Below are 22,240 nucleotides of genomic sequence, written 5' to 3' on the forward strand. Positions count from 1 at the left end.
CCGGCTAGTAATAGGCCATTTCCGTCATTAACGTGACTCCAAGGCTTGATGGAATAAAACCTCGATGTGATTTTCTTTGTTTTATTCCCTAAAGCCTCGGAGCCAAGTTTGAATTTTAATTCATAGAAAACGGCCTAAGGGATGCGCTTTTAAAAGATATTAACTTAAATAATGATATTTATATAAGCATCAGAGACATGAAGGAATAAATTCACACGAGCATGGTTCGATCGCTACGTCGCAACTCTCAAGGCACTTTTATTTTTGTTAACCAAGAAGTTACCATTCGAAAAACTGACTCAAGGTTGGGGTAAGATAATTATTTTCCTCTATCGACATTTATGTTCTGCGGCTCTCGGAATATTCCGGGCGCACGTGTTCGTCCATGTGGATGGGTCATGGATATTCATTTCGCAATTGGCCTCGACTCATTTAGCTGAGGGATGCGCTTTTGAAAATCATTAGCAAAATAGAAATGATATTTACATAACTAAGCATCAGAAACGAAAAGAAAACCATTTCCTTGGGGCATGGTTCGATCTCAACACACTTTATCTAACATTTAACCAAAGAAGTTTCTATTCCAGATATTGACTCAAAATTGAGGTAAGGATATTATTTTTCTCTATCGACATTAACGTTTTGACTCTTGATTGATCAATGAGTACCAAATTCTAAGAGGGCTCTTGAATTTTACATGTAAACAACGAAATTAAATTTCACCCAGCTTCTCGATAAATTGAGAGGATCAAGTTCCACGTAAGGGTAATTTTTTGGAAATTCACGCACAACGTAATGTAATCAAATGTTTCTTCTTCGTTTCGCCTATTTTATACATACTACAGACACCAGAAACTATTTTCAAAAATAACTCATGTGTCATTTTCTACATCATACACGTAGACAAGAGACTTCAACTCTCCAAGGAAGGTTAGGGAACTGGGAAGTAAATAGGATTGCAAGTCGCTAGATTTAGCTCTCAAAAAAGTGCGTATATTCGGATGTTTAAGAAAAACTATAAAAAGCAACGGAGATCACGATACAGCTCAGTAAGTTATTTGACCGGGATATTGTTTCCGTTTCTCTGGAAGTTTGGATTAGAAATTGCTCGGTGAGAAAGCTCTCATCGGCACTGTTTTATAAGCATCTCGTGGGCTTTTTGCGAAGCCTGCGGTGGGTATTTCTGTACATGTCACTCCTATGATTTCCAGTCAGATTCCTCGCGGTAGACCCCCATGGGCGAGCGAAGCGGGCTGGCTCGATTCTTGTAGACCCAGCGAGAAGCTTGTTAGATACTTGTGCAACAAAGCCGATAACCGCAGCCACAGGAGCCCACAAAGGCGGTTATGATGGGTATATTAAATTCTTACAACCCTAAATGGAAGGAAAATATGGTATCAAGTTGGTAGGCACGGTGAACTGGTTTTTCCCTTAGAAGGCTTCATCAGCCGATATTCCTCCGTACGGCCATCAAGCTCGGTTAAGAAGAACTTAGTATCGCCGCGGTGAGTTGTAAAGCCGGCGACTGTTAATTTCTTCATATCACTTTTTAGGTTATAGGATAGCAGCATACAGAATGTTCGTGAGATCGGGCTTTCTTCCTTTGCTCATGATCGGTTTCCTTTCGAGCCTCTTGTTTGCCACTTATTTGATAATTAAGGAGAAGAAAATCTCGCCATTGGGAAGACGCTTGGTGCAGGTACTGGAGACGGTGACGTTCACAGAAAATGGTAAGTTAAATCTAAAAAGTAACTTAACTGTGAAAACCTCTGTTAGTTCTCTTACCCCTAAGAGTGACTAGCATCTAATTTCTCCTTACGGTATCGCCGCTGAATCAAACATTAGAGAGATGAGAATTAACGAAACAATGATAAGAAGAAGCTTTTCAACGTTAAACAATTCTCCTCGTCATTGAGAGAGCAAATGGATGGCAAACGGTAAGGGGAATAAGGGGGGTAAGTTTCTAAAGAAACTGTGGTGCTGCGTCACTGGGAGAGTATAGCAGGTAATTTAGTGTTACATTAAGTTTAGTGTTGAAAACGTAAATTGGCCACCGTAAAGGATAAAAAAGCTGACGTTTCGAGCGTTAGCCCTTCGTCAGAACAATTGTAAGGGGATATGCATACTGATTTTGGATTTAATTGGTATTTCTTCACCACGTTCTGTAGTTGGTATAGAAAGCTTGCGCCACCTTCTCGATCAATCGGACGCGAGTAAGAGGCTGGTTACAGGCCGGCTAAATCAGTTTGAGTTCCCCAAAGGGTCTTAGTATTTTTTGTAATAAGCGGCCGTTGAGATTCAGTACTCGATAATGTTAGTGCGATCATCCCGAAAAAAATACCGATGGTACTAAGAAAATATTCCATGAATGCAATATGGATACGAGATAGCAGAAAGTCAACTGTAAAGTAAAGTCAATTGGTAAAGTTTATCTGTGAAATACTTTTTCATCAAAAAACCCAAATGGAAATATCGCAAACGATGAAGCACAGAAAATATGGCAAACAATTTGATCGTGTAGTCTGACTGTCATGGCGAGGGAAGTCCTGAGAGGGACTTTTGTCGGTAATAGTGACAGACGTTTCGCCAACATTAGCGTAGGTCATCATTAGAGTTCAGGCTAAAAATTCGATCTGAAGTGAGATTTGAAGGGGTAGAGACTGGGTCTTGACAGGATGCGTTTAATCTCGACCCAATTCCTTTTCTTCCGTCAGTACAATTTTGCGTTCATCTTCGCTCCAAGACTGACTGTTTTGATTTGATTTTTTCAGAGGAAGCGCCCTCACTTTCCTATGCAGAGAAGCTTCTTAAAGCCTACGATGAAGTGGAGACCTTTGTGATGTTCATTGGTTATCCTCGCAGCAGCCATAGTTTGGTTGGCGCCATCTTGGATGCTCACCCTGAAATAATTATTCCACACGAGTTTGATCTGTTGGATAAATGGAGAAGATACAATCTTCCAGCGTTCAAAAGGAAAAACCTACTAAAATATAAGTTATATTTTGATCTTCACCAGACCTCTCTCAAGCAAGCCATCTTTGGAATACGGGCAAGCCGAAATAGAACAGTTCTTGGCGGGGAATTTACATACTTATACAATGTTCCAGATTTATGGCAAGGTGGATACAAAAACGGGATCAAGGTAGGATCAGAAGACGATTTTCATAGCTCATGGGTTATATTCTTATCCCACAGTCAACCCAAGCTTATCCTAAAGAATAAAGAGGATGCACCTGCATCGGTGGTGGGTTGTACAAGATAATTTGGTATATCTCCTGAGTTTATAATGTAAATTGGCCACCGTCAAAAATTTTTACGTTGAGGTTTCGAGTGTTAGCCATTCGTCAGCCTGACGAAGAGTGTTAGCCATTCATCAGCCTGACGAAGAGTGTTTGCTATTCATCAGCCTGACGAAGAATGTTAGCCATTCATCAGCCTGACGAAGAGTGTTAGCCATTCATCAGCCTGACGAAGAGTGTTAGCCATTCATCAGCTTGACAAAGACCTAACGCTCGAAACGTCAATCTTGAAAAATTTTCGGGCAGAATGCGTGACATCATCAATGATTCATAACCGATAAAACGGCAAATTTGAACGCGACTTCGCCTAAGCCTACTTTTCTGTTGTATCTACATTTTGCAAATGAAATTTGTAACTGAAATGAAAGACATTTAAGAAGTAGAAGGATTTTCCTTTTTCACTTGAAAGAATTCTAACTTTTATATGAAAGTCATTTCATGATCGATTTTCCTAAAAACCCTTACTACTCGCCAAAAATCAACGCACGGCAAATGGCTGACACACCTTCCCTCTGACAGAATCCGTATTAATTTTGAAAATTAAAACGGATTTTGAAGCACTATATACCTGTCAAATTAAACAGTGCCCACCGTGGAATCAATAGCAATTGTCGATTTCTTCACAGTTGTCGCGAATTCTATAATCTTTCGGTCCGTTAGCTGTTAAATCTTACCCTTACCGACCGTATAAAAAATATTAGTTTTGCCGGGAGCTCTGCCGTAGCTTTCTAAACCGAAATACAGCTTTTTAAGTTTTCCTCAAAGTTGAAAGGATCTTCGGAGAATGGTTTTCATAGATGCTCCTAAAAATTGTCACATAATTTTGCTGGATAACTTTATCTAATACCTTTCTTAATAGTAAATATAGTTTCGCTCCGAAGAAAAAGCTAATAAGCGATTTGACCTTTCGACAAGCAACAATCTGTTCCTACCTCGAAAAATATTTCAACGAGGCCTGCGTTGTTCCAGATAAGACTGAAGTTTCACAAGGACTTTTCGAAGTTCTATGTGAGTGACTGAGTTGGTACATAGTGACAAAAAGCATAGCCTACACAGAGAGCGAAACTCTTTCCAAACCGCATTTAAAATTTGAGTCATATCAAACTTATCCCATAGAAAACTGAACATTTGCTTAAATTGGTCCCAAGCCACCGTATTACTCACCTGACATGCGCAGAGCAATTAAATATGCAAAGAGCGCCAATGTTAAAAATGGCGGCCAACAGAGTGAAGCGGGAGCATAAGACTCCGAAGAGATTTATTGACGAATTCGTAGAAGCTAAGACCAAGCAATGCAAGAAAATAAAAACTACGGATAAGAATATTTATCCTGTGGAGATAATATAGGTCGACAAAGCGAGAAAACATGGCAAAATTCATTTCAAAGGGTACTGCGAGAAATTTGACGAATGGAGGCCTTGCGATGAACATAATTTGCCCGTAATGCGATTGGAACCGATGTCAAAACCAATCGATGATTCCTTCAGCGATCGCCAGCAAACTTTTTATGAACGCGTTTACAGGGAGATCAACCGAAAGTTGTGCTCCGGGCGCAGAGAGGATCCAGAAGTTCGTATTGAAATTCAAGTCGATGACGATGTTTTCTATAAAAGTCTTGGGAGGATTTCATCCAAAAAATATCAGAGGAATAAACAAATATATGAAATTCTTTCAAATGAAACTCTGGATTGTTATATCGGCACAAAGTGGAATGAGCGGATCATGAATGAAAACGGCGATTTTGCTTATGTTGTACCAGGGACTGTGAGATTTTGGTTGACAAAAAGAAACCCCATAGTGGAATTTGAATTAATTGGCGATAAATACGTGAGATCTGAAATCGAAGACGGGCATCGAGTCGTTTTTACATGTGTCCGTGGAGATGGCAACAGATGTGGATACAAAAATATGGTCCATCATTAATATATTTGATTTAGCACATGTTTATTGATTTTGATAGTTGATGTCAAAGAATTATTTTACTTGCATGTGAATTACCTTCATAAAATGTAAACATGTGGTTATAAATGACCCATATATTTCAGTCTGTGATTCTGTTGTAATCAATTCAGTAACATTTTTGAAAAAGACTCCTTGAATACTGTATACAAGAAACATTTCACAGGCATAGCAAATTATTCTACACAACTTCTACTAACAGTTTTTGGGTAATACACTCCTTTAATACATTGATATATTATATCATCACTGATTGATTAAATCACATCTTGGCTTCCATTTACCATCTATTTTAACAAGATGTGTACAGAAAGTGGGAGCATCGCATTTGCTGCATTTTGCAGTACATGTTTTGATGGTATGGCCAGAAGTTGAACAGTTTCCACAGTTGTAGCTTTCCTTCACCCTTTCCAAACCAGCAGCTTCCAAAAGCTGTATTCTGTGTTTTTTCAAGAAAAGTTGCTTTAGAGCAGAAACCCCTCTATGATTAGATGATCGAAAGTAGTCCTTTGATACAGTGTTGTTGTACTTCTCCATACCTTGCTGAGTGTAATAAGCTAAATTTTGGTATAGCTTTAAAAATTCAGGTACATGAACATACAAAGAATGCATATATGGTGTTACATCTTTTGCTTGGTAAAGGTCTAAGAATTTTTGAAACCATTTTTTGATTTTGTCCTTGAGGCTAGAGATAGCATCATCTGTAGTGTAATTAAGTTTAAGATCACCCATAATATCTATGAAATTACCCCAAAGGGCTTGCAGCTTGTCCACATTATGAAACTCTGGTAATAGTAAGTGAAAATTAATATGTTGGAAAAGCAAGAGTTTTTCAGGTCTAGTAAGGTCTCTGTACTCCAACTTCTTGCTGTCCCTATTAATTTTCCATTCAAAATTAATTCCAAGTTCTTTTAGAAATTTCTCATACCCAGCCATATGTCTATACTTATTTCGACAAAACCCATTTGAAAAAGTAGATACCTTGTCAATGGCATCTTTCCTGCGAAGTTCCCTGATCAGAAGTTCAATTAAATTATCAGATATTCTCAAAAATAAATGTCGTGTATCAATTATTACATGGTCAATAGGAATAAAATCAAATAATGGATTGGTTTTACAATTATATTGCTTAGATTTTGCATACTTACCTATTTCTTGTAAATCTCTTGCCCCAAGAGATTTGTCAGTTATAGACCACTTTTAACTGATGTCAAACCTTTCATTTCCTGGGCACTTACACCAAATACAAGAGAAATTTTGATTAGCAGCCCCTGAACCACAAACACAGGCTAGAAACTTCCAGTCTCCTCCCAAAAAATACTCAATGCTATACTTATGACTATTTACAGTAATTTCTTTTAAATTTGACATTTCATTATTTAGATCAGCAAGGCTTTCTTTAAGATTGTCATAGTTCTCTGTTGTCTTAATTATTGCTAGAACATAGTTCCCTTTTTCATTCATTGCTGCATCCTTTTCATTCAAAATTGTGTATGTGACATTTTCAAGTTTAAGCCTTTTCCCAATGTTGGTACCATCACCACTGAGCTTTACTTTAATAGTAGTAACCTTGTCCAATACTCCATTTTTCTGCAGCCTTTTTATCTGTTCCTCAAGACTCTCCCTGAAAGAAATCTGTACTCCCTCTGCCTCCCCTGGTGTACTTCTCAGATTCCAATTGGCATTTAGTTTATCTAGGTGTTTGCATATTTTATATTTTGTGGGCATGTCTTTACACTTCATGGCCAACTCATGCCAAGCTTCATTAGATATATTCAATTTTTCCTTCAAGTAAACCCACATATTGATGTCATCAATATCATTGTCAGTCAGTTCTCTTGGCTCTGTTTCCAATAGTTGTAACTCTCCCTCTTCTATCAATGAAATAGTTTCATATTGTTGAGTGTCATTATTAAATACCTCAACCTTGGTGGCAATAAAATTGTAGAGGCCTAAAAATGACAGTGCTGAGTGGCAGTCTTCTTTAAATCCTCGCCTTAATCTTGCCTGATGTTGTTTGGTATAATCAGTGAAACGTTTGCTTTTGTTTGGACCTCTTTGTCCCTTTTTTTGCATTCTTGCTGCTTTTTTCGCAAATCTTTTGAATTTTTGTTTGTATTGTTCTTTTCTGTTTTCCGAATCCCTAATAACATCTTCAAACTCCTGCTCAATTTTTAATCTCTTTGCCTGCTCTGCGACTAAATCCAGTTCAGCTTTCCTTTTCTGCCCACGAAGCTGTTGGTTTTCCTCAATCAATGAGTTGTTTTCAAGTTCATGATAGAAAATTTTGAAGGAGTGGTTTTTTGCCTTCCACGCATCAATAAGCTTCTTTATACTTTTCACCCCACTTTTTGACGCTTTCTTGAACGCTGAATGGAGGAGAGAAATATTTTTCCTGAAGACGTTGAGAATTCTGGAATTTATAACAACTCCGCGAATCTCAGATTCCCTCAATATTTTTTCCACGATTCCCACAATCACAGAATCAGCACTTTCGTCGTTCGGCTCTTGATCAGACTTCTTCGACAGGGAATATATGAGATAGCTGATTTAAAAAAAATCAATTCGGTGAAAAAAAATTGAAAAAAATTAAAAAGAAAAAAGAAACAGGTTGGAATACACTTCGATAAACGCAATTTTTACTTACTTGTTTATTTCGTAGGTAAACCAAGGCAGTTTTTCCCCTTTTGGACCATTTGTTTCTTCGCCGAAATCGTTTTGTGCATCTACCGCCACCGCGAGAAGAGCCAGCGAAGAAAAAATCACCAGTGCGTAAACTTCGAGTCCCATTTCCCGAACCCAAACAATATCCAAACCTCATGTATTATACATCAAATTGCGCCAAATTTATTGTTTTTTTCGTATTTCGCGGTAATGACCAGTTGTAGGCATGCGCTTTAGAGTTATAGTCCCAGACTCCATGGTCACTGCTTGCATGTGGCGTAAACCCCTCTTCGACATATCTGAATCGCTAACCATAAGTCTCAAAAACCCGAACAAAATATTTTAATGATTTCCTTCAAATACAGTGGTATAGAAAGCTTATGTACGTTAGTTTTAGAAACTGAAGGTAAGAAAGATAGCAATTCAAATGAAATACACGAAAAAGAGGAAAATGTTCGAAAAGTAGCGTGTTTTTGACTGACCTCAGACTGCGTGACATGTCACGAAAATCTACAGAGGCAGATGTTAAACGTAAGTTTGATATGCGAACACCCTCATTTTATTTAATGTATTTTCTGTACTAGTTTTACCACGACTTTTCCTTTAGGTGATAGGAGACAAAAAAGGGGGACGAACTTCGTTGCTTATAAGTAAAGACCCAAGCAGTATCAAACAGTTAGAAGAAATCGCTAAAAACGTGGGAGTGCCAATGAAATTCATACACATTGTCAGGAACCCATTTGATAACATCGCTACCATGGTACTTCGCAGAGCAGGCGAGCGTGATAATGTTAGGGAAGAAGGAGCAAAAGTAAGTTGATCCATGATATTTGAATAGTTGTCAAATTACATTCTCATTATTAGTAATATCATTATCATTATCATATATACATAAGAATTATTACGAGAAAAAGGATAGGTTGAGAGCATTTGAACAATATACAATAACGTGTGAAATGAACATGATAACCCAATATCGGCAGCGGATATGGTAGTTATGATGTGGAGTTGAAAACCTACCTAGTTTCCAAGCCCCTCGACCGTATGGGGTTCTCAAATTTGTGCAAACTCAGAGGTAAGTGTCTTCTTTGGTACATTGTTTCAAAGATGCATAACATGGCAATTAGTGATATGGGTTTCGTATGATGTCATGAATTATGAAACCTCGTGTCTGTGTTTTCTGCTTCTGCCTTCGGCAGATGACTCAAATCTTGGTTTGATTATTAGTGATATCATGCTCAACCTCATCCAATTGCTCATTATCATTATCATCATCGTCGTCATTGGTGCCACTGTCACTGTCGGTATCGCTGTTGTAATCTTTGTAATTGCAATTATTACGAAAACCACCATTAACGATTTCATAATAAGCATCAACGTCACTGTAAACATTAAAAGGAGTCTTCATTATTTTCGTTATCGTTCTCAAAATCATAATAAATACATTTTTACCATTTGTCACTAATAGGTGAACAGCCCAGTGATTTTGGAGAAGTTGATCAAGATCTACTTCAACCTTGCACAGGCTAACCAGCGCGTCAGAGAACGGTTTGGGGATGCAGTTATCGATATTCCAGGACATGAAACAATACTCAGACCGAAAAAAACACTACAAAAATTGTGTGATCATTTAGGTGTGACATGTACAGAGGACTACGTAGAAAAATGCAGTAAGATCTTGTATGGATCTCCTTCTGTCACAAGAGATAAAATTGTTTGGACTAAAGAACAAAAACAGCGGGTCACCGATCTGATGAAAAAATATTTGTTTCTAAGAGACTTTTCGTTTGACGATTACCTATCTTAAACTCACAGGTAGCAGCCGCAGAATAATTTTCAATTACGCGTTTAAAATTAGGTTTCATTGGGCTTGCATTTCTACTCCCTGTGATTTTACTAGAAAAACGTTACTAATCAGCCAAGCACATGCGTTTTTCCAACAAGTTAACCAATCGGATTTATTTATCTATGTATCGCCGTACCAAAGGCACTGGAGGATTTCCCAGTCCTCCCATCCTCTCCCATTGCCTCATGAGCCTTAATCTGACAGTTGGCTGCTAACCTTTTCTTTTCCATGTTGTGATCGTTCTGAACAATACAGTGACTCCTCAGTTAACAGTTGGCTTAAAAACAAGCTACACGATGTTTTAAGTCAATTAATGAACGCCTAACTACCTCATTTTGAAAGAAGCGTTTAAATATAAGTTCGTTATAATATAACAACGCAAAATAAGCAACAGCGGACGAAGAAGTTGTATGGTTATTTAACCCCTTAACTCCCAAGATCTGATTGTGAATTCTTCCATTAAGGTATAACACTTTTCCTTATAAATTAGTTACGAGAAGTTGGTGCTAGATCAGGATAATAACTTCTACCTGGTAAGTTTGAGTACTCTCATAACCGGTTTTCTGGATTTCGTATGGATATATCATAGACAGAAGTTACATTTTAATCAACTCTGGGAGTTCAGGGTTAAGGAAAAAAGGGATTGTAAATTTTGACCTAAAAATTAACGAAGCCTAACTTTTAATTTACACAAACCATGTGGCAGATCTTTCAATTTTTAACCATTCATATTACTTTTTTTTCCGGTTTAGCGCCAATCCAACGCGCACCAGTCCACACCGTGCCAATTCACTGCAAGCCAATTCATAGCGAGCCAATCCAAACCGAGGCTATTAGTGATCAATGCCCAGACCCTTTCTATAACATTCTCGAGTAACTCCCAGACACCGACGATTGTGACGACACGACTGAATGCCGTTGCAGGGAGGTGTGAAGAATATACAACAATACCACCTAGCTATTATTTCTAATAATGCCGTTTAGTTTATCGTCATTCGAATATATTATCCCAGGGTACGGCACATTTCAATCAACAAGTCTGTCGTAATTTTTTTAGTGATTTTTGCAGGTACACTTTGAAAGCCTCAGAGGTCCACTAAGGACATACTAGATGTATCCTCCAATATGTTTAAAAAGCTTAATTTACTAGAAGTAAGTCTGAACCATTCTTAAACATGTAAGCAAAGTTCTCTATGCGTCATCGGGGAAATAACAGGCATTTTTTTCCTTGTTTTACATTCCCCCTTGGCTAAAGACTAATATTTTAATGTTTGGAAACGGGAAACTTGTTAAGAAAACTTTTTAATGATGCAATTGAATTCCTCCACGCGCAAATCACTTTATCAGGACTCTTGCTCAGGGGACTGGTTAAAGAACAATTTAGTCAAGTATGAAACAAATTGTGTGAAAATAGAAATATATTTCTTTTTATGAGCGTGCAGTTGCAATGTAGCGAGTTGCGTTGCCTAGAAACTTGACATACTCCTGAAGAAACGTGTCCTGATTAATGCGAACACCGATCAGGTGTTGAGTAAAAGACTATTAAGGCCAACATTTTGTGCCATTTTTTTTTTTTTTTTGTTCATCCCGTATTGGCGATTTTTCTTTTAATCAAGCAGAACAAAATTAAAGAGGAAAGGAATTTTCAAACTTCTTGAGTTTATACAGAGGAATGTTGTACTGGACATAATTCATAAATATATATTCCGAGTGCGTTCAAAGTTGACAAATATGAATTGTGGCTTTAATTCCCAAGTGAAATTTTTAACTTGACTGTGGATGATAAATTTGTCCAGCATTTACTTTAAAGGAGTTATTTTCCTAAGAGAACCCTATTTTTGCGGATCGAGGGCGACATGAAAAATAACTGTAAAAAGATTAAACTTCCAAAATTTTCAGGCTATCATAGGTGCCTGAATCCATCACTACAGAAAATCTTTTGACCGAAGTCAAATTTAAGTTTATTAATTTAAATTTCCATTTATTTCAACATCTTTACATCCTCAGGTTGGTTATAGTTGAAGCATAATCATAATAATAATCCTCTAATCGCTCTGACGAAGGGCTAACGCTCGATACGTCAGCTTTTTTACCCTTTACGGTGGCTAATTTACGTTTTCAACCCAGTTGTTAACACTAAATTACCTGCTATACTCTCCCACCGACGCAGCACCACAGTTTCTTTAGAAACTTACCTCTTTATTATAGTTGAATTATAGCTTACCTCTTTCTCTCCTACGAGTGTTCATTACATAAAATCTCCCAACAGTTCTGATACACATTCCAACAGAGAGGTTATGAGAATTGTCACAATAATCAACGGAGGATTTAGATAACCTTCATGTAAATTCCAATTTTTATAAAGCTACTGTAGCTTGAAAAGAATTGTGGAGTCATCTTTCGGGAGAATTGACTCTCAAGGAGTGAAAGACTTATAACCCATCCAGCAAATCAACCATATTTAGTTTAACCAGGTTTAACTGGATGAAAATCAAAAATAGAAAACTGAAAGACTAAGTTTTTTACATAGTGTTCAAGAAATCACCTTTACTTTCACGACGCTAAAGATGAAGTCGACAAACATCAGTTTAAGTAGCTTCTATCAAGAACACAATTTGAATTGTGTTGGACAAAACAGGTACAGAAGTCGTTTCAGTTTTGGTGTAGATAGAGTATTAGATTGAAAGTAGAAAAACTTATTAAATAATAAAATCCTATCATCAATTTAGTTCTTTCTAATAAGTGAAATGATAAGGTGTAACAAGAGAATAACAAGTTACTCTCGCTTGAATTGTATATAATGATTTTAATAAATATATATTTACTTTGTAACATTATCCTTACGTTTCCATTTATTAACGCTATCCACTGGATAAATCTCCAACCGATGGATAGCGAGCCGCTTGGATAGTGAACCCTGATCGTTAATCTTCGTTTCGTTGCATTTACAAGATGTGTTCATTTTGGGACGAGTGTTGAAGTTTCATTTTCAAAATTATATATTGAGGCAAAACGACAAAAGAATGTTACGGTAACCTAATATCTACTTTGACTAATTTGTCGTTTCTCAAGACTCAGTGAAAATTTACATTTCGACAAAATTACCTCGGGTTAATTCGAGAACCGTAACTTTGACTAAGAGCTTTAATAAATTGCAATATGACTTTACTGAACAGTGACTGTCAAGATTGTCGATAAATTTCTAACTGCACTGACAATAAGCCGAGCGAATCAAACATGAAGTATTTTTGACACCTTGGCTTTGTGGCGTGGTCATGATAATAGGCGTCAATTACACGCACATACTTTCAGCAAAATTGTGGTTTCTAGGCAACTATTCGCAAAACTAAGAACACCCACATGTCATACATATTGACCTTGAAATATAGTTAGAATCCATTTTTATCGTTTGCGATAACTATTTACGCCTTGTTTACTTTTATTTTGCTATTTGCCGGCTAGTAATAGGCCATTTCCGTCATATTAATTCTAACGTGACTCCGAGGCTTGGGGGAATAAAACCTCGATGTGATTTTCTTTGTTTTATTCTCTAAAGCCTCGGAGCCAAGTTTGAATTTTAATTCAGAGAAAACGGCCTAAGGGATGCGCCTTTAAAATTCATTAACTTAAATAATGATATTTATTTAAGCATCAGAGACAAAAAGAAATAAATTCACATGAGCATGGTTCGATCGCTACGTCGCAACTCTCAAGGCACTTTCATTTTTGTTAACTAAGAAGTTACCATTCAAAAAACTGACTCAAGGTTGGGGTAAGAAAATTATTTTTCTCTATCGACATGTATGTTCTGATTCTTAATTGAATGTGGCTCTTGAACTACACATGTAACCCTTAAGATTTCAGTTCACCCAGCTTCTCGATAAATTGGGAGGATTAAGTTCCACAAAACATTAGGATAATTTTTGAAAATTCAAGCAAAACGTAATTAAATAATTTTTTTGTCGTTCCATCTGTTTCATTTACACTGCGGATATCAGAAAGTCTTTTCAAAAATTATTTAAACGCCATTGTTTCTATCACACACATAGGCTAGAGACTTCAATACTTCCTGGGTTATTCTTTTATCACTGAGCTATTCACTCTGATTAGCAATATTTATATTGGATATTTTTCTGACATGCAAAACAGAAAACCTTCCGCACACCACGTGTTTATGAGTACCCTGTTCCACAAAAGTAACATGATTCATGAATATAGTGAGTAATTGACATTGGACCAATAATTAAATAGTAACAGCTAATCATATTGGTGCTACTAATAATAATAATAATAATAATAATAATAGCAAAAGTAATAGTAATTATAATTTATAGGGGTTAGCTCAAGAACTTCATTGTTCCTCTATCCTCTAGGGGAGGACGAGGTGCCTGGTTCTTTAGGGACTGGGCACAACCAAGAGAATATTCTCGTGGCATAACTGATCACCTTAGCGGGGAGGAGGATTTTAGTTGGAGTTGTTCACACGCTTTTCAGAGGGGCGGGGCGGAGGGGAGACAGTCGTCGCCAACAGACTATGAAAGCGGGGGGGGGGGGGGATCTTTTACTGGTCGTAGTACAACCAAAATCCTCAAAACCCCTTTCCCCCCCACCCCTGCTACCTGGGAGATAAATAATGACCGGCCCCTAGGAGTTAACAAAACCCGCTGGGGATGGGGAGGAGATTTGAAAGAAAGTGCTTACTGTAACTTTCGCTCCCTGCTTTGACACTCACGTTCACTGTTGGAATAAAAAGAGATCATTTTGGGCTGGGTGTTGAAGTTTCATTTTCCAAAATATGTTTTGAAGTAAAAAGTAATAATGAATTTGTTACGTTATACATGTAATATAAATTGTTATCTATTTTCTCACGACTGCATGAAAATCTACTTCTCGCCAAAAATACCTCACGTTAATTCGAGAACCGTAATTTTGGCTAATAACTATAGTAAATTGTAAAATGACTTTATTAAATAGTGACTATTCCGTTTGGTTTGACCTAAACTTTAAGGATTTTTGATAGCTAAATTTTCAATAAATCTCTGTTCCTTAAAATCAGGAGTTGTAATTTGCGGTTTAGATTCAGGGGTTTTAATTCGTACCTTAAATTCTCCCTTGGTCTCTCCTGGAAGGAAAAGGGTTAAGCATAATCTTGATGAATGGCTGCCCTTTAGAAGTACATACTTTCGGTTAAATTATAGTTTCTATGCAACAATCCGAAAACTAATAATACCTTCATGTCACACCTATGTTCTTTTTACTTTTATTCTATAAAATATAGTAAGCTCACTTCTATGTGTCAATAGAGCCCATTTTTATTGTTTGCGATCGCTTTTTTACGCCTTCACAACATTCATTTCGCAATTGGCCTCGACTCATTTAGCTGAGGGATGCCCTTTTGAAAATCATTAGCATAAAGAAATGATATTTACATAACTAAGCATCAGAAACAAAAAGAAAACCATTTCCTCGCTACGTCACATCTCTCAAGACACTTTATTTAACATTTAATATTTAACCAAAGAAGTTTCTATTCCAGAAATTGACTCAAAATTGAGGTAAGAATATTATTTTTCTCTATCGACATTAACGTTCCGACTTTTGATTGATCAATGAGTGCCAATTTACAATGGGGCTCTTGAATTTTACATGTAAACAACGAAATTAAATTTCACCCAGCTTCTCGATAAATTGAGAGTATCAAGTTCCACAAAACGTGAGGGTAATTTTTTGAAAATTCACGCACAACGTAATGTAGTGAAATGTTTCTTTATCGTTTCGCCTACTTTATACATACTCAGACACCAGAAACTATTTTCAAAAATAACTAATGCGTCATTTTCTATATCATACACGTAGACTGGAGACTTCAAGTCTCCAAGGAGTGTTAGGGAACTGGGAAGTAATTAGGATTGCAAGTCGCTAGATTTAGCTCTCAAAAAAGTGCGTATATTCGAATGTTTAAGAAAAACTATCTACACTGTATGGTGGATATATAAAGTAATGGAGATCACGATACAGCTCAGTAAGTTATTTGACCGGGATATTGTTCCCGTTTCTCTGAAAGTGTAGATTAGAAATTGCTCGGTGAGAAAGCTCTCATCGGCACTGTTTTATGAGCATCTCGTGGGCTTTTTGCGAGGCCTGTGGTGGGTATTTCTGTCTCTGTCACTCTTAAGATTTCCAGTCAGATCCCTAGCGGTAGACCACCCATGGGCGAGCGAAACGGGTCAGCTCGATTCTTTTAGACCCAGCGAGAAGCTTGTTAGATACTTGTGCAACAGAGCCGATGAGCATAGCCACAGGAGGCCCATAAAGGCGGTTATGATGGGTATATTAAATTTTTACAACCCTAAATGGAAGGAAAATATGGTATCAAGTTGGTAGGCACGGTGAACTGTTTTTGCCTAAAAAGGCATCATCAAAATTACACACTAAAATGATCATGATACCACCGGAAAAAAGGGGAAAAGGTTAGCTATCGTATTAGTAAAGATAGAGATAATTTTCGCCTTATTGGACCTTATCAGAATAACATTACTAACGTGATAGTCTCTGCTTGCTTGAGCCATACTGGGGGATATCGGCCCTCTTTAGTTTCTTTTCTTTTAATTTTTTTTATCTTTTTTATTTTTTAAAATTTTTTAAAAATTTTTTATCGGCGGTCCGTACTGTCACGACCTCGAGCCGATATTCCTCAGTACGGCCTTCAAGCTCGGTTAATAAGAAGTTAGTATCGCAGTTGTAAAGCAGGCGAATGATAATTTCTTCATATCACTTTTTAGGTTATAGGATAGCAGCATACAGAATGTTCGTGAGATCAGGTTTTCTTCCTTTGCTCTTGATCGGTTTCCTTTCAAGCCTCTTTTTTGCTACTTATTTGATAATTAAGGAGAAGAAAATTTCGCCATCGGGAAGACGCTTGGTGCAGGTACTGGAGACGGTGACGTTCACAGAAAATGGTAAGTTAAATTTAAAAAGTAACTTAACTGTGAAAACCTCTGTTAGTTATTTTACCCCTAAGAGTGATTAGCATCTAATTTTTCCTTACGGTGTCGCCGCTGAATCAACATTAAAGAGATGAGAATTAAAGAAACAATGATAAGAAGAAGCTTTTCAACGTTAAACGATTCCCCTCGTCGTTGAGATAAGAAATGGATGGCAAACGGTAAAGGGAATAAGGGGGGGTAAGTTTCTAAAGACACAGTGCCGCTGCGTCACTGAATTTGATCGCGTAGTCTGACTTTCGTGGCGAGGGAAGTCCTGAGAGGGACTCTTTTCGGTGATGGTGACAGGCGTTTCGCTAACATTAGCGTAGGTCATCATTAGAGTTCAGGCTAAAAATTCGATCTGAAGTGATATTTGAAGGGGTAGAGACTGGGTCCAGACAGGAGACGTCTAATCTCGACCCAATATCTTCTCTTCTGTCAGTACAAGTATGCGTTCATCTTCTCTCCAAGACCGACTGTTTTGATTTGATTTTTTCAGAGGAAGCGCCCTCACTTTCCTATGCAGAGAAGCTTCTTAAAGCCTACGATGAAGTGGAGACCTTTGTGATGTTCATTGGTTATCCTCGCAGCAGCCATAGTTTGGTTGGCGCCATCTTGGATGCTCACCCTGAAATAATTATTCCACACGAGTTTAATCTGTTGGAAAAATGGAGAAGTCACAATCTTCCAGCGTTCAAAAGGAAAAACCTACTAAGATATAAGTTATATTTTGATCTTCACCAGACCTCTCTCAAGCAAGCCATCTTTGGAATACGGGCAAGCCGAAATAGAACAGTTCTTGGCGGGGAATTTACATACTTATACAATGTTCCAGATCTATGGCAAGGTGGATACAAAAACAAGATCAAGGTAGGATCAGAAGATGATTTTCATAGCTCATGAGTTACTATGCTATACCACAGTCAGCCCAAGTTTATCCTAAAGAATAAAGAGGATGCACCTGCATCGGTGGCGGGTTGTATTAGATAATTTGGTATATCTTCTGAGTTTATAATGTAAATTGGCCACCGTCAAAAATTTTTAAGTTGAGGTTTCGAGTATTAGCCATTCATCAGCCTGACGAAGAGCTAACGCTCGAAACGTCAACCTTGAAAAATTTTCGGGCAGAATGCTTGACATCATCAATGATTCATAACCGATAAAACGGCAAATTTGAACGCGACCTCGCATTGATGAGCCCTAAATTGGCCTATTTAAACCCACTTTTCTGAGTTTTAGAAGAGCTAACTTCTAGATCATGTTGTATCTACATTTTGCAAATAAAATTTGTAACTGAAATGAAGGACATTAAAGAAGTAGAAGAACTGTCCTTTTTCACTTGAAACAATTCTCTTACTTTTCGTATGAAAGAACGATTTTCTTAAAACCCTTACTACTCACTAAAAATCAACGCAAAGCAAATGGCTGACGCACTTTCCCTCTGAGAGAATCCGTCTTAACTTTGAAAATTAAAACGGATTTTGAAGAGCTATACACCTGTCAAATTAAACAGTGCCCATCGTGGAATCAAAAGCACTTGTCGATTTCTTCATAATTGTCACGAATTCTAAAATCTTTCGGTACGTCAGCTGCTAAACCTTACCCTTACCGACCATATCAAAAATATTAGTTATACCGGGAGCTCTTTGGGTAGCTTTTTGAAACCGAATACAGCTTTTTAAGTTTTCCTCAGAGTTGAAATGATCTTCGGATAATGTTTTTTATAAATGTTCCTAAAAATTGTCACATAATTTTGCTGGATAACTTCATCTAATGTCTTTCTTAATAGTAAATATAGTTTCGCTCTGACGAAAAAGATATTAATCGATTTGACCTTTCGAGAAGCAAAAATCTGTTCCTGCATCGAAAAATATTTTAACGAGACCTGCGTTGTCTCAGATAAGAAGCTGAAGTTTCACAAGGACTTTTCGAAGTTCTATGTGAGTGACTGAGTTGGTACATAGTGACAAAAAGCACAGCCTACACAGAGAGCGAAACTCTTTCCAAACCGCATTTAAAATTTGAGTTCGAACACCCTCATTTTATTTAATGTATTTTCTGTACTAGTTTTATCACGACTTTTCTTTTAGGTGATAGGAGACAAAAAAGGGGGACGAACTTCGCAGCTTATAAGTAAAGACCCAAGCAGTATCAAACAGTTAGAAGAAATCGCTAAAAACGTGGGAGTGCCAATGAAATTCATACACATTGTCAGGAACCCATTTGATAACATCGCTACCATGGTACTTCGCAGAGCAGGCGAGCGTGATCATGTAAGGGAATTCGAAGAAGGAGCAAAAGTAAGTTGATTCATGATATTTGAAAAGTTGTCAAATTACATTCTCATTATTAGTAATATTATTATCATTATTATGTATACACATAAGAATTATTACGAGAAATATGATTGGTTGAGAGCATTTAAATGATATACAGTACATGGCATGTGAAGTGAGCGTGATAACCCAATATCGGCAACGGATATTGTAGTCATGATGTGGAGTTGAAAACCTGCCTAGTTTCGAAGCCCCTCAACCGTGTGGGGTTCTCAAACTTGTGCAAACTCAGAGGGAAGTGTCTTCTTTGGTACATTGTTTAAAAGATGAATAACATGACAATTAGTGATATGGATTTCGTATGGTGTCATAAATTCTGAACCCTAGTGTCTGTGTTTTCTGCCTCTGCCTTCGGCAGATAACTCAAATCTTGGTTTTGATTATTCGTGATATCATGCTCAACCTCATCCAATTGCTCATTATCATTATCATCATCGTCGTCATTAGTACCACTGTCACTGTCGGTATCGCTGTTGTAATTATTATAATTGCAATTATTATTAAAACCACCATTAACGATTTCATAATCAGCATCAACGTCATCATGACAGGACGGAAAAACGCGTGGACTGTAAGTACCTCCCGTTGTCCCATACAAAGCCTTAGAAAACTTTTCTAAGGCTTTGTATGGAACAACGGGAGGTACTTACAGTGCATGCATTATCCGTCCTGTCATGGTAAACATTAAAAGGAGTCGTCAACATTTTCTTTATCGTTCTCAAAATAATAAATACATTTTTACCTTTTGTCATTAAAAGGTGAACAGCCCAGTGATTTTGGAGAACTGGATCAAGCTTTACTTCAACCTTACAAAGGCCAACCAGCGCGTCAGAGAAAGGTTTGGGGATGCGGTTATCGATATTCCAGGACATGAAACAATACTCAGACCGAAAAAAACACTACAAAAATTGTGTGATCATTTAGGTGTGACATGTACGGAGGACTACATAGAAAAATGTAGTAAGATCTTGTATGGATCTCCTTCTGTCACAAGAGATAAAATTGTTTGGACTGAAGAACAAAAACAGCGGGTCACTGAGCAGATGAAAAAATATCCTTTTCTAAGAGACTTTTCGTTTGACGATTACCTATCTTAAACTCACAGGTAGCAGCCGCAGAATAATTTTCAATTTCGCGTTTAAAATTAGGTTTCCTTGGGCTTGCATTTCTACTCCCTGCGATTTTACTAGAAAAACGTTTCTAATCAACCAAGCATACGCGTTTTTCCGACAAGGTAACAAATCAGATTTATTTATCTACGTATCGCCGTACCAAAGGCACTGGAGGATTTCCCAGTCCTCCCATCCTCTTCTATTGCCTCTTGAGCCTTAATCTGACAGTTAGTTGCTCACCTTTTCTCTTCCATGTTGCCTTTGGCCGGTGTTTTGATGTGCTAAAATAAAACATGTACTTTGTGATAATTATGCAAACAATTAAATTGTAGAAAGAACAGTTAAAAATTCAACTGTCTCTTAAAGGCACTGTCAGCGACAGTACAATGAGTTTGATTGATATGCTACTGGTTAGACGAAACACCAAAAAATAAACACTTAAGTGCTAAGAATAGACTGTTCTTAGCTTGATCTCAACTCAAAACAACGTTTTTGCTGTTTTGCTGCTAAATTACGCTGTTTTCAGTTTTTTTTGTACTGAATTAAGAGTGTCACCTGTTTGCAGCTAATGACGCTGTTTTAAGCTATATCTCACTCATAACAACATTTTTCTCTCTGTGATGCTACATTACGCTCTTTTTAGCTTTATCGTACTGAAAATCCTTTCTATACTTGTTTGTTGCTGTTACACTGTTCTTACCTTCCTTGCATGAAAAGTGGTTTTCTAGCCTGTTCGCAGCTAATTGACCAATTTTAGCTTGATGTTGCCGAAAACAACGTTTTTGCTGTTTTGTTGCTAAATTACGCTGAATTCAGATATTTATCTGTTTGCAGCTAATAGCGGTGTTTTAGGCTATATCTCACTCATAACAACATTTTTCCTGCTGTGGTACTAAACTATGCTCTTTTCAGCTCTTTTGCACCGTAAACCCTATTTTGTGCATGTTTGCTGTTGTTACGCTTGGTTTTCTGGCCTGTTTGCAGCAAATCGACTGATTTTTGCTTGATCTCACCTAAAACAATATTTCTGCTGTTTTGTTAGTAAATTTCTCTTTTTCCAAATTTTTTGCACTGAATAAAAAATTTAGCCTTTTTGAAGCTAGTCACGCTGATTCTAGCTACATGACAGGACGGATAATGCATGCACTGTAAGTACCTCCCGTTGTTCCATACAAAGCCTTAGAAAAGTTTTCTAAGGCTTTGTATGGGACAACGGGAGGTACTTACAGTCCACGCGTTTTTCCGTCCTGTCATGTCTCAATCAAAAAAACGTTTTTGCTCTTTTGGGTCCAAATTACACTCTTATAAGACTTTTTTCACGGCATAAAGAAGGTTCTGGCCTGTTTCCAGCTAATCACGCTGATTCTAGCTATATTTCACTCAATGTTTTTGTTGTTGTGGTGCTAAATTGCGCTGTGTTCAGTTTTTTCGCACTGGAAACGGTTTTCGCCTATTTGAAGCTTTTCACATTGATTCCAACTATATCTCACTCAAAAGAAAATTTTTGCTTTTTCGCCGCTGTATTTCAGCTGTATTGCACCCGAACCTCTTTTGTGCTGGTTTCCTGGATTTGCGCACTTTTTTTCTTCCTTGAACCAAAACCGCTGTTCTGGCCTTTTTGCAGATAATTGGCTGATTTTAGCTAGATCTCACTCATAAAAACGTTTTTGCTGTTTTGGTTCTAAATTACGCTGTTTTAAGTTTTTTTTTCGCACTGCATTAAGACTGTCGCCTGTTTCCAGCTCATTACGCTGTTTTAAGCTATATCTCACTCATAACAACTTTTTTTTGCTTTTGTGCTGCTGAATTATGCCCTTTTTAGCTTAATCGTACCGAAAAACCTTGTGTGTGTCGGTTTTATGTCTGTTTGTGTGTGAGCCCGAATAAACTGATTTAAGAGGCGATCTCTGTAAGAGCGGTCCAGGGCATTTCGCATCGGAAAAAAGTTTTCCCTCAAACTTTGCCCAATAAACTATTTTTGGTAACAAGTAAATAAAACCACATTAGTTTTTGGAAATACCTCAAAATAAAATTTTTA

At 37.4% G+C, this 22,240-nt stretch overlaps 3 protein-coding genes across 6 annotated transcripts; 2 read left to right on the plus strand and 1 right to left on the minus strand.

Annotated features, from left to right (window-relative positions):
- The first annotated feature begins 1,538 nt into the window (after positions 1 to 1,538).
- LOC113679933 (uncharacterized) lies at positions 1,539 to 12,605 on the plus strand. Of its 2 annotated transcripts, XR_016186552.1 has the most exons (5): positions 1,539 to 1,730; positions 2,772 to 3,142; positions 8,530 to 8,733; positions 9,391 to 10,301; positions 10,521 to 12,605. XR_016186552.1 is itself a non-coding variant. In XM_089206258.1 (4 exons), exons 1-4 carry the CDS (start codon positions 1,577 to 1,579, stop codon positions 9,727 to 9,729), a joined length of 1,068 nt encoding a protein of 355 aa, XP_089062384.1. In that variant the 5' UTR covers positions 1,539 to 1,576; the 3' UTR covers positions 9,730 to 12,605. The 2 variants fall into 2 exon arrangements, 1 of the variants encoding a protein (XP_089062384.1); XM_089206258.1 differs by having other exon boundaries at positions 9,391 to 12,605.
- On the minus strand, positions 6,325 to 8,190 carry LOC149044802 (uncharacterized). The gene is made up of 2 exons (XM_089206253.1): positions 7,906 to 8,190; positions 6,325 to 7,803 (listed from the first exon to the last, which is right to left on the minus strand). Exons 1-2 carry the CDS (start codon positions 8,046 to 8,048, stop codon positions 6,459 to 6,461), a joined length of 1,488 nt encoding a protein of 495 aa, XP_089062379.1. The 5' UTR covers positions 8,049 to 8,190; the 3' UTR covers positions 6,325 to 6,458.
- An 822-nt stretch (positions 12,606 to 13,427) lies between the features above and the next one.
- On the plus strand, positions 13,428 to 20,648 carry LOC149044803 (uncharacterized). 3 transcript variants are annotated; one of them, XM_089206256.1, is made up of 5 exons: positions 13,428 to 13,540; positions 16,551 to 16,727; positions 17,254 to 17,624; positions 18,845 to 19,054; positions 19,849 to 20,648. In XM_089206256.1, the coding sequence occupies exons 2-5, from the start codon at positions 16,574 to 16,576 to the stop codon at positions 20,185 to 20,187; spliced, it is 1,074 nt and encodes a 357-aa protein (XP_089062382.1). In that variant the 5' UTR covers positions 13,428 to 13,540; positions 16,551 to 16,573; the 3' UTR covers positions 20,188 to 20,648. The 3 variants fall into 3 exon arrangements, with proteins under 3 accessions (XP_089062382.1, XP_089062381.1, XP_089062380.1); XM_089206255.1 differs by lacking the exon at positions 13,428 to 13,540 and adding an exon at positions 15,208 to 15,323; XM_089206254.1 differs by lacking the exon at positions 13,428 to 13,540 and having other exon boundaries at positions 16,378 to 16,727.
- Positions 20,649 to 22,240: the final 1,592 nt, after the last annotated feature.

The sequence above is a fragment of the Pocillopora damicornis genome, chromosome 5, assembly GCF_964200805.1.
Source record: "Pocillopora damicornis chromosome 5, jaPocDami1.2, whole genome shotgun sequence".
NCBI lineage: Eukaryota > Metazoa > Cnidaria > Anthozoa > Scleractinia > Pocilloporidae > Pocillopora > Pocillopora damicornis.

Excerpts from the sequence above, each read along its gene's own strand:
- LOC113679933 (XM_089206258.1), top strand. The coding sequence starts at position 1,577 with ATGTTCGTGAGATCGGGCTTTCTTCCTTTGCTCATGATCGGTTTCCTT. Across the intron at positions 1,731-2,771 it reads GGTGACGTTCACAGAAAATG|AGGAAGCGCCCTCACTTTCC; the intron begins GTAAGTTAAATC and ends TGATTTTTTCAG. Across the intron at positions 3,143-8,529 it reads GATACAAAAACGGGATCAAG|GTGATAGGAGACAAAAAAGG; the intron begins GTAGGATCAGAA and ends CTTTTCCTTTAG.
- LOC149044802 (XM_089206253.1), bottom strand. The coding sequence starts at position 8,048 with ATGGGACTCGAAGTTTACGCACTGGTGATTTTTTCTTCGCTGGCTCTT. Across the intron at positions 7,804-7,905 it reads TTTACCTACGAAATAAACAA|CTATCTCATATATTCCCTGT; the intron begins GTAAGTAAAAAT and ends TTTTTAAATCAG.
- LOC149044803 (XM_089206254.1), top strand. The coding sequence starts at position 16,523 with ATGATAATTTCTTCATATCACTTTTTAGGTTATAGGATAGCAGCATAC. Across the intron at positions 16,728-17,253 it reads GGTGACGTTCACAGAAAATG|AGGAAGCGCCCTCACTTTCC; the intron begins GTAAGTTAAATT and ends TGATTTTTTCAG. Across the intron at positions 17,625-18,844 it reads GATACAAAAACAAGATCAAG|GTGATAGGAGACAAAAAAGG; the intron begins GTAGGATCAGAA and ends CTTTTCTTTTAG.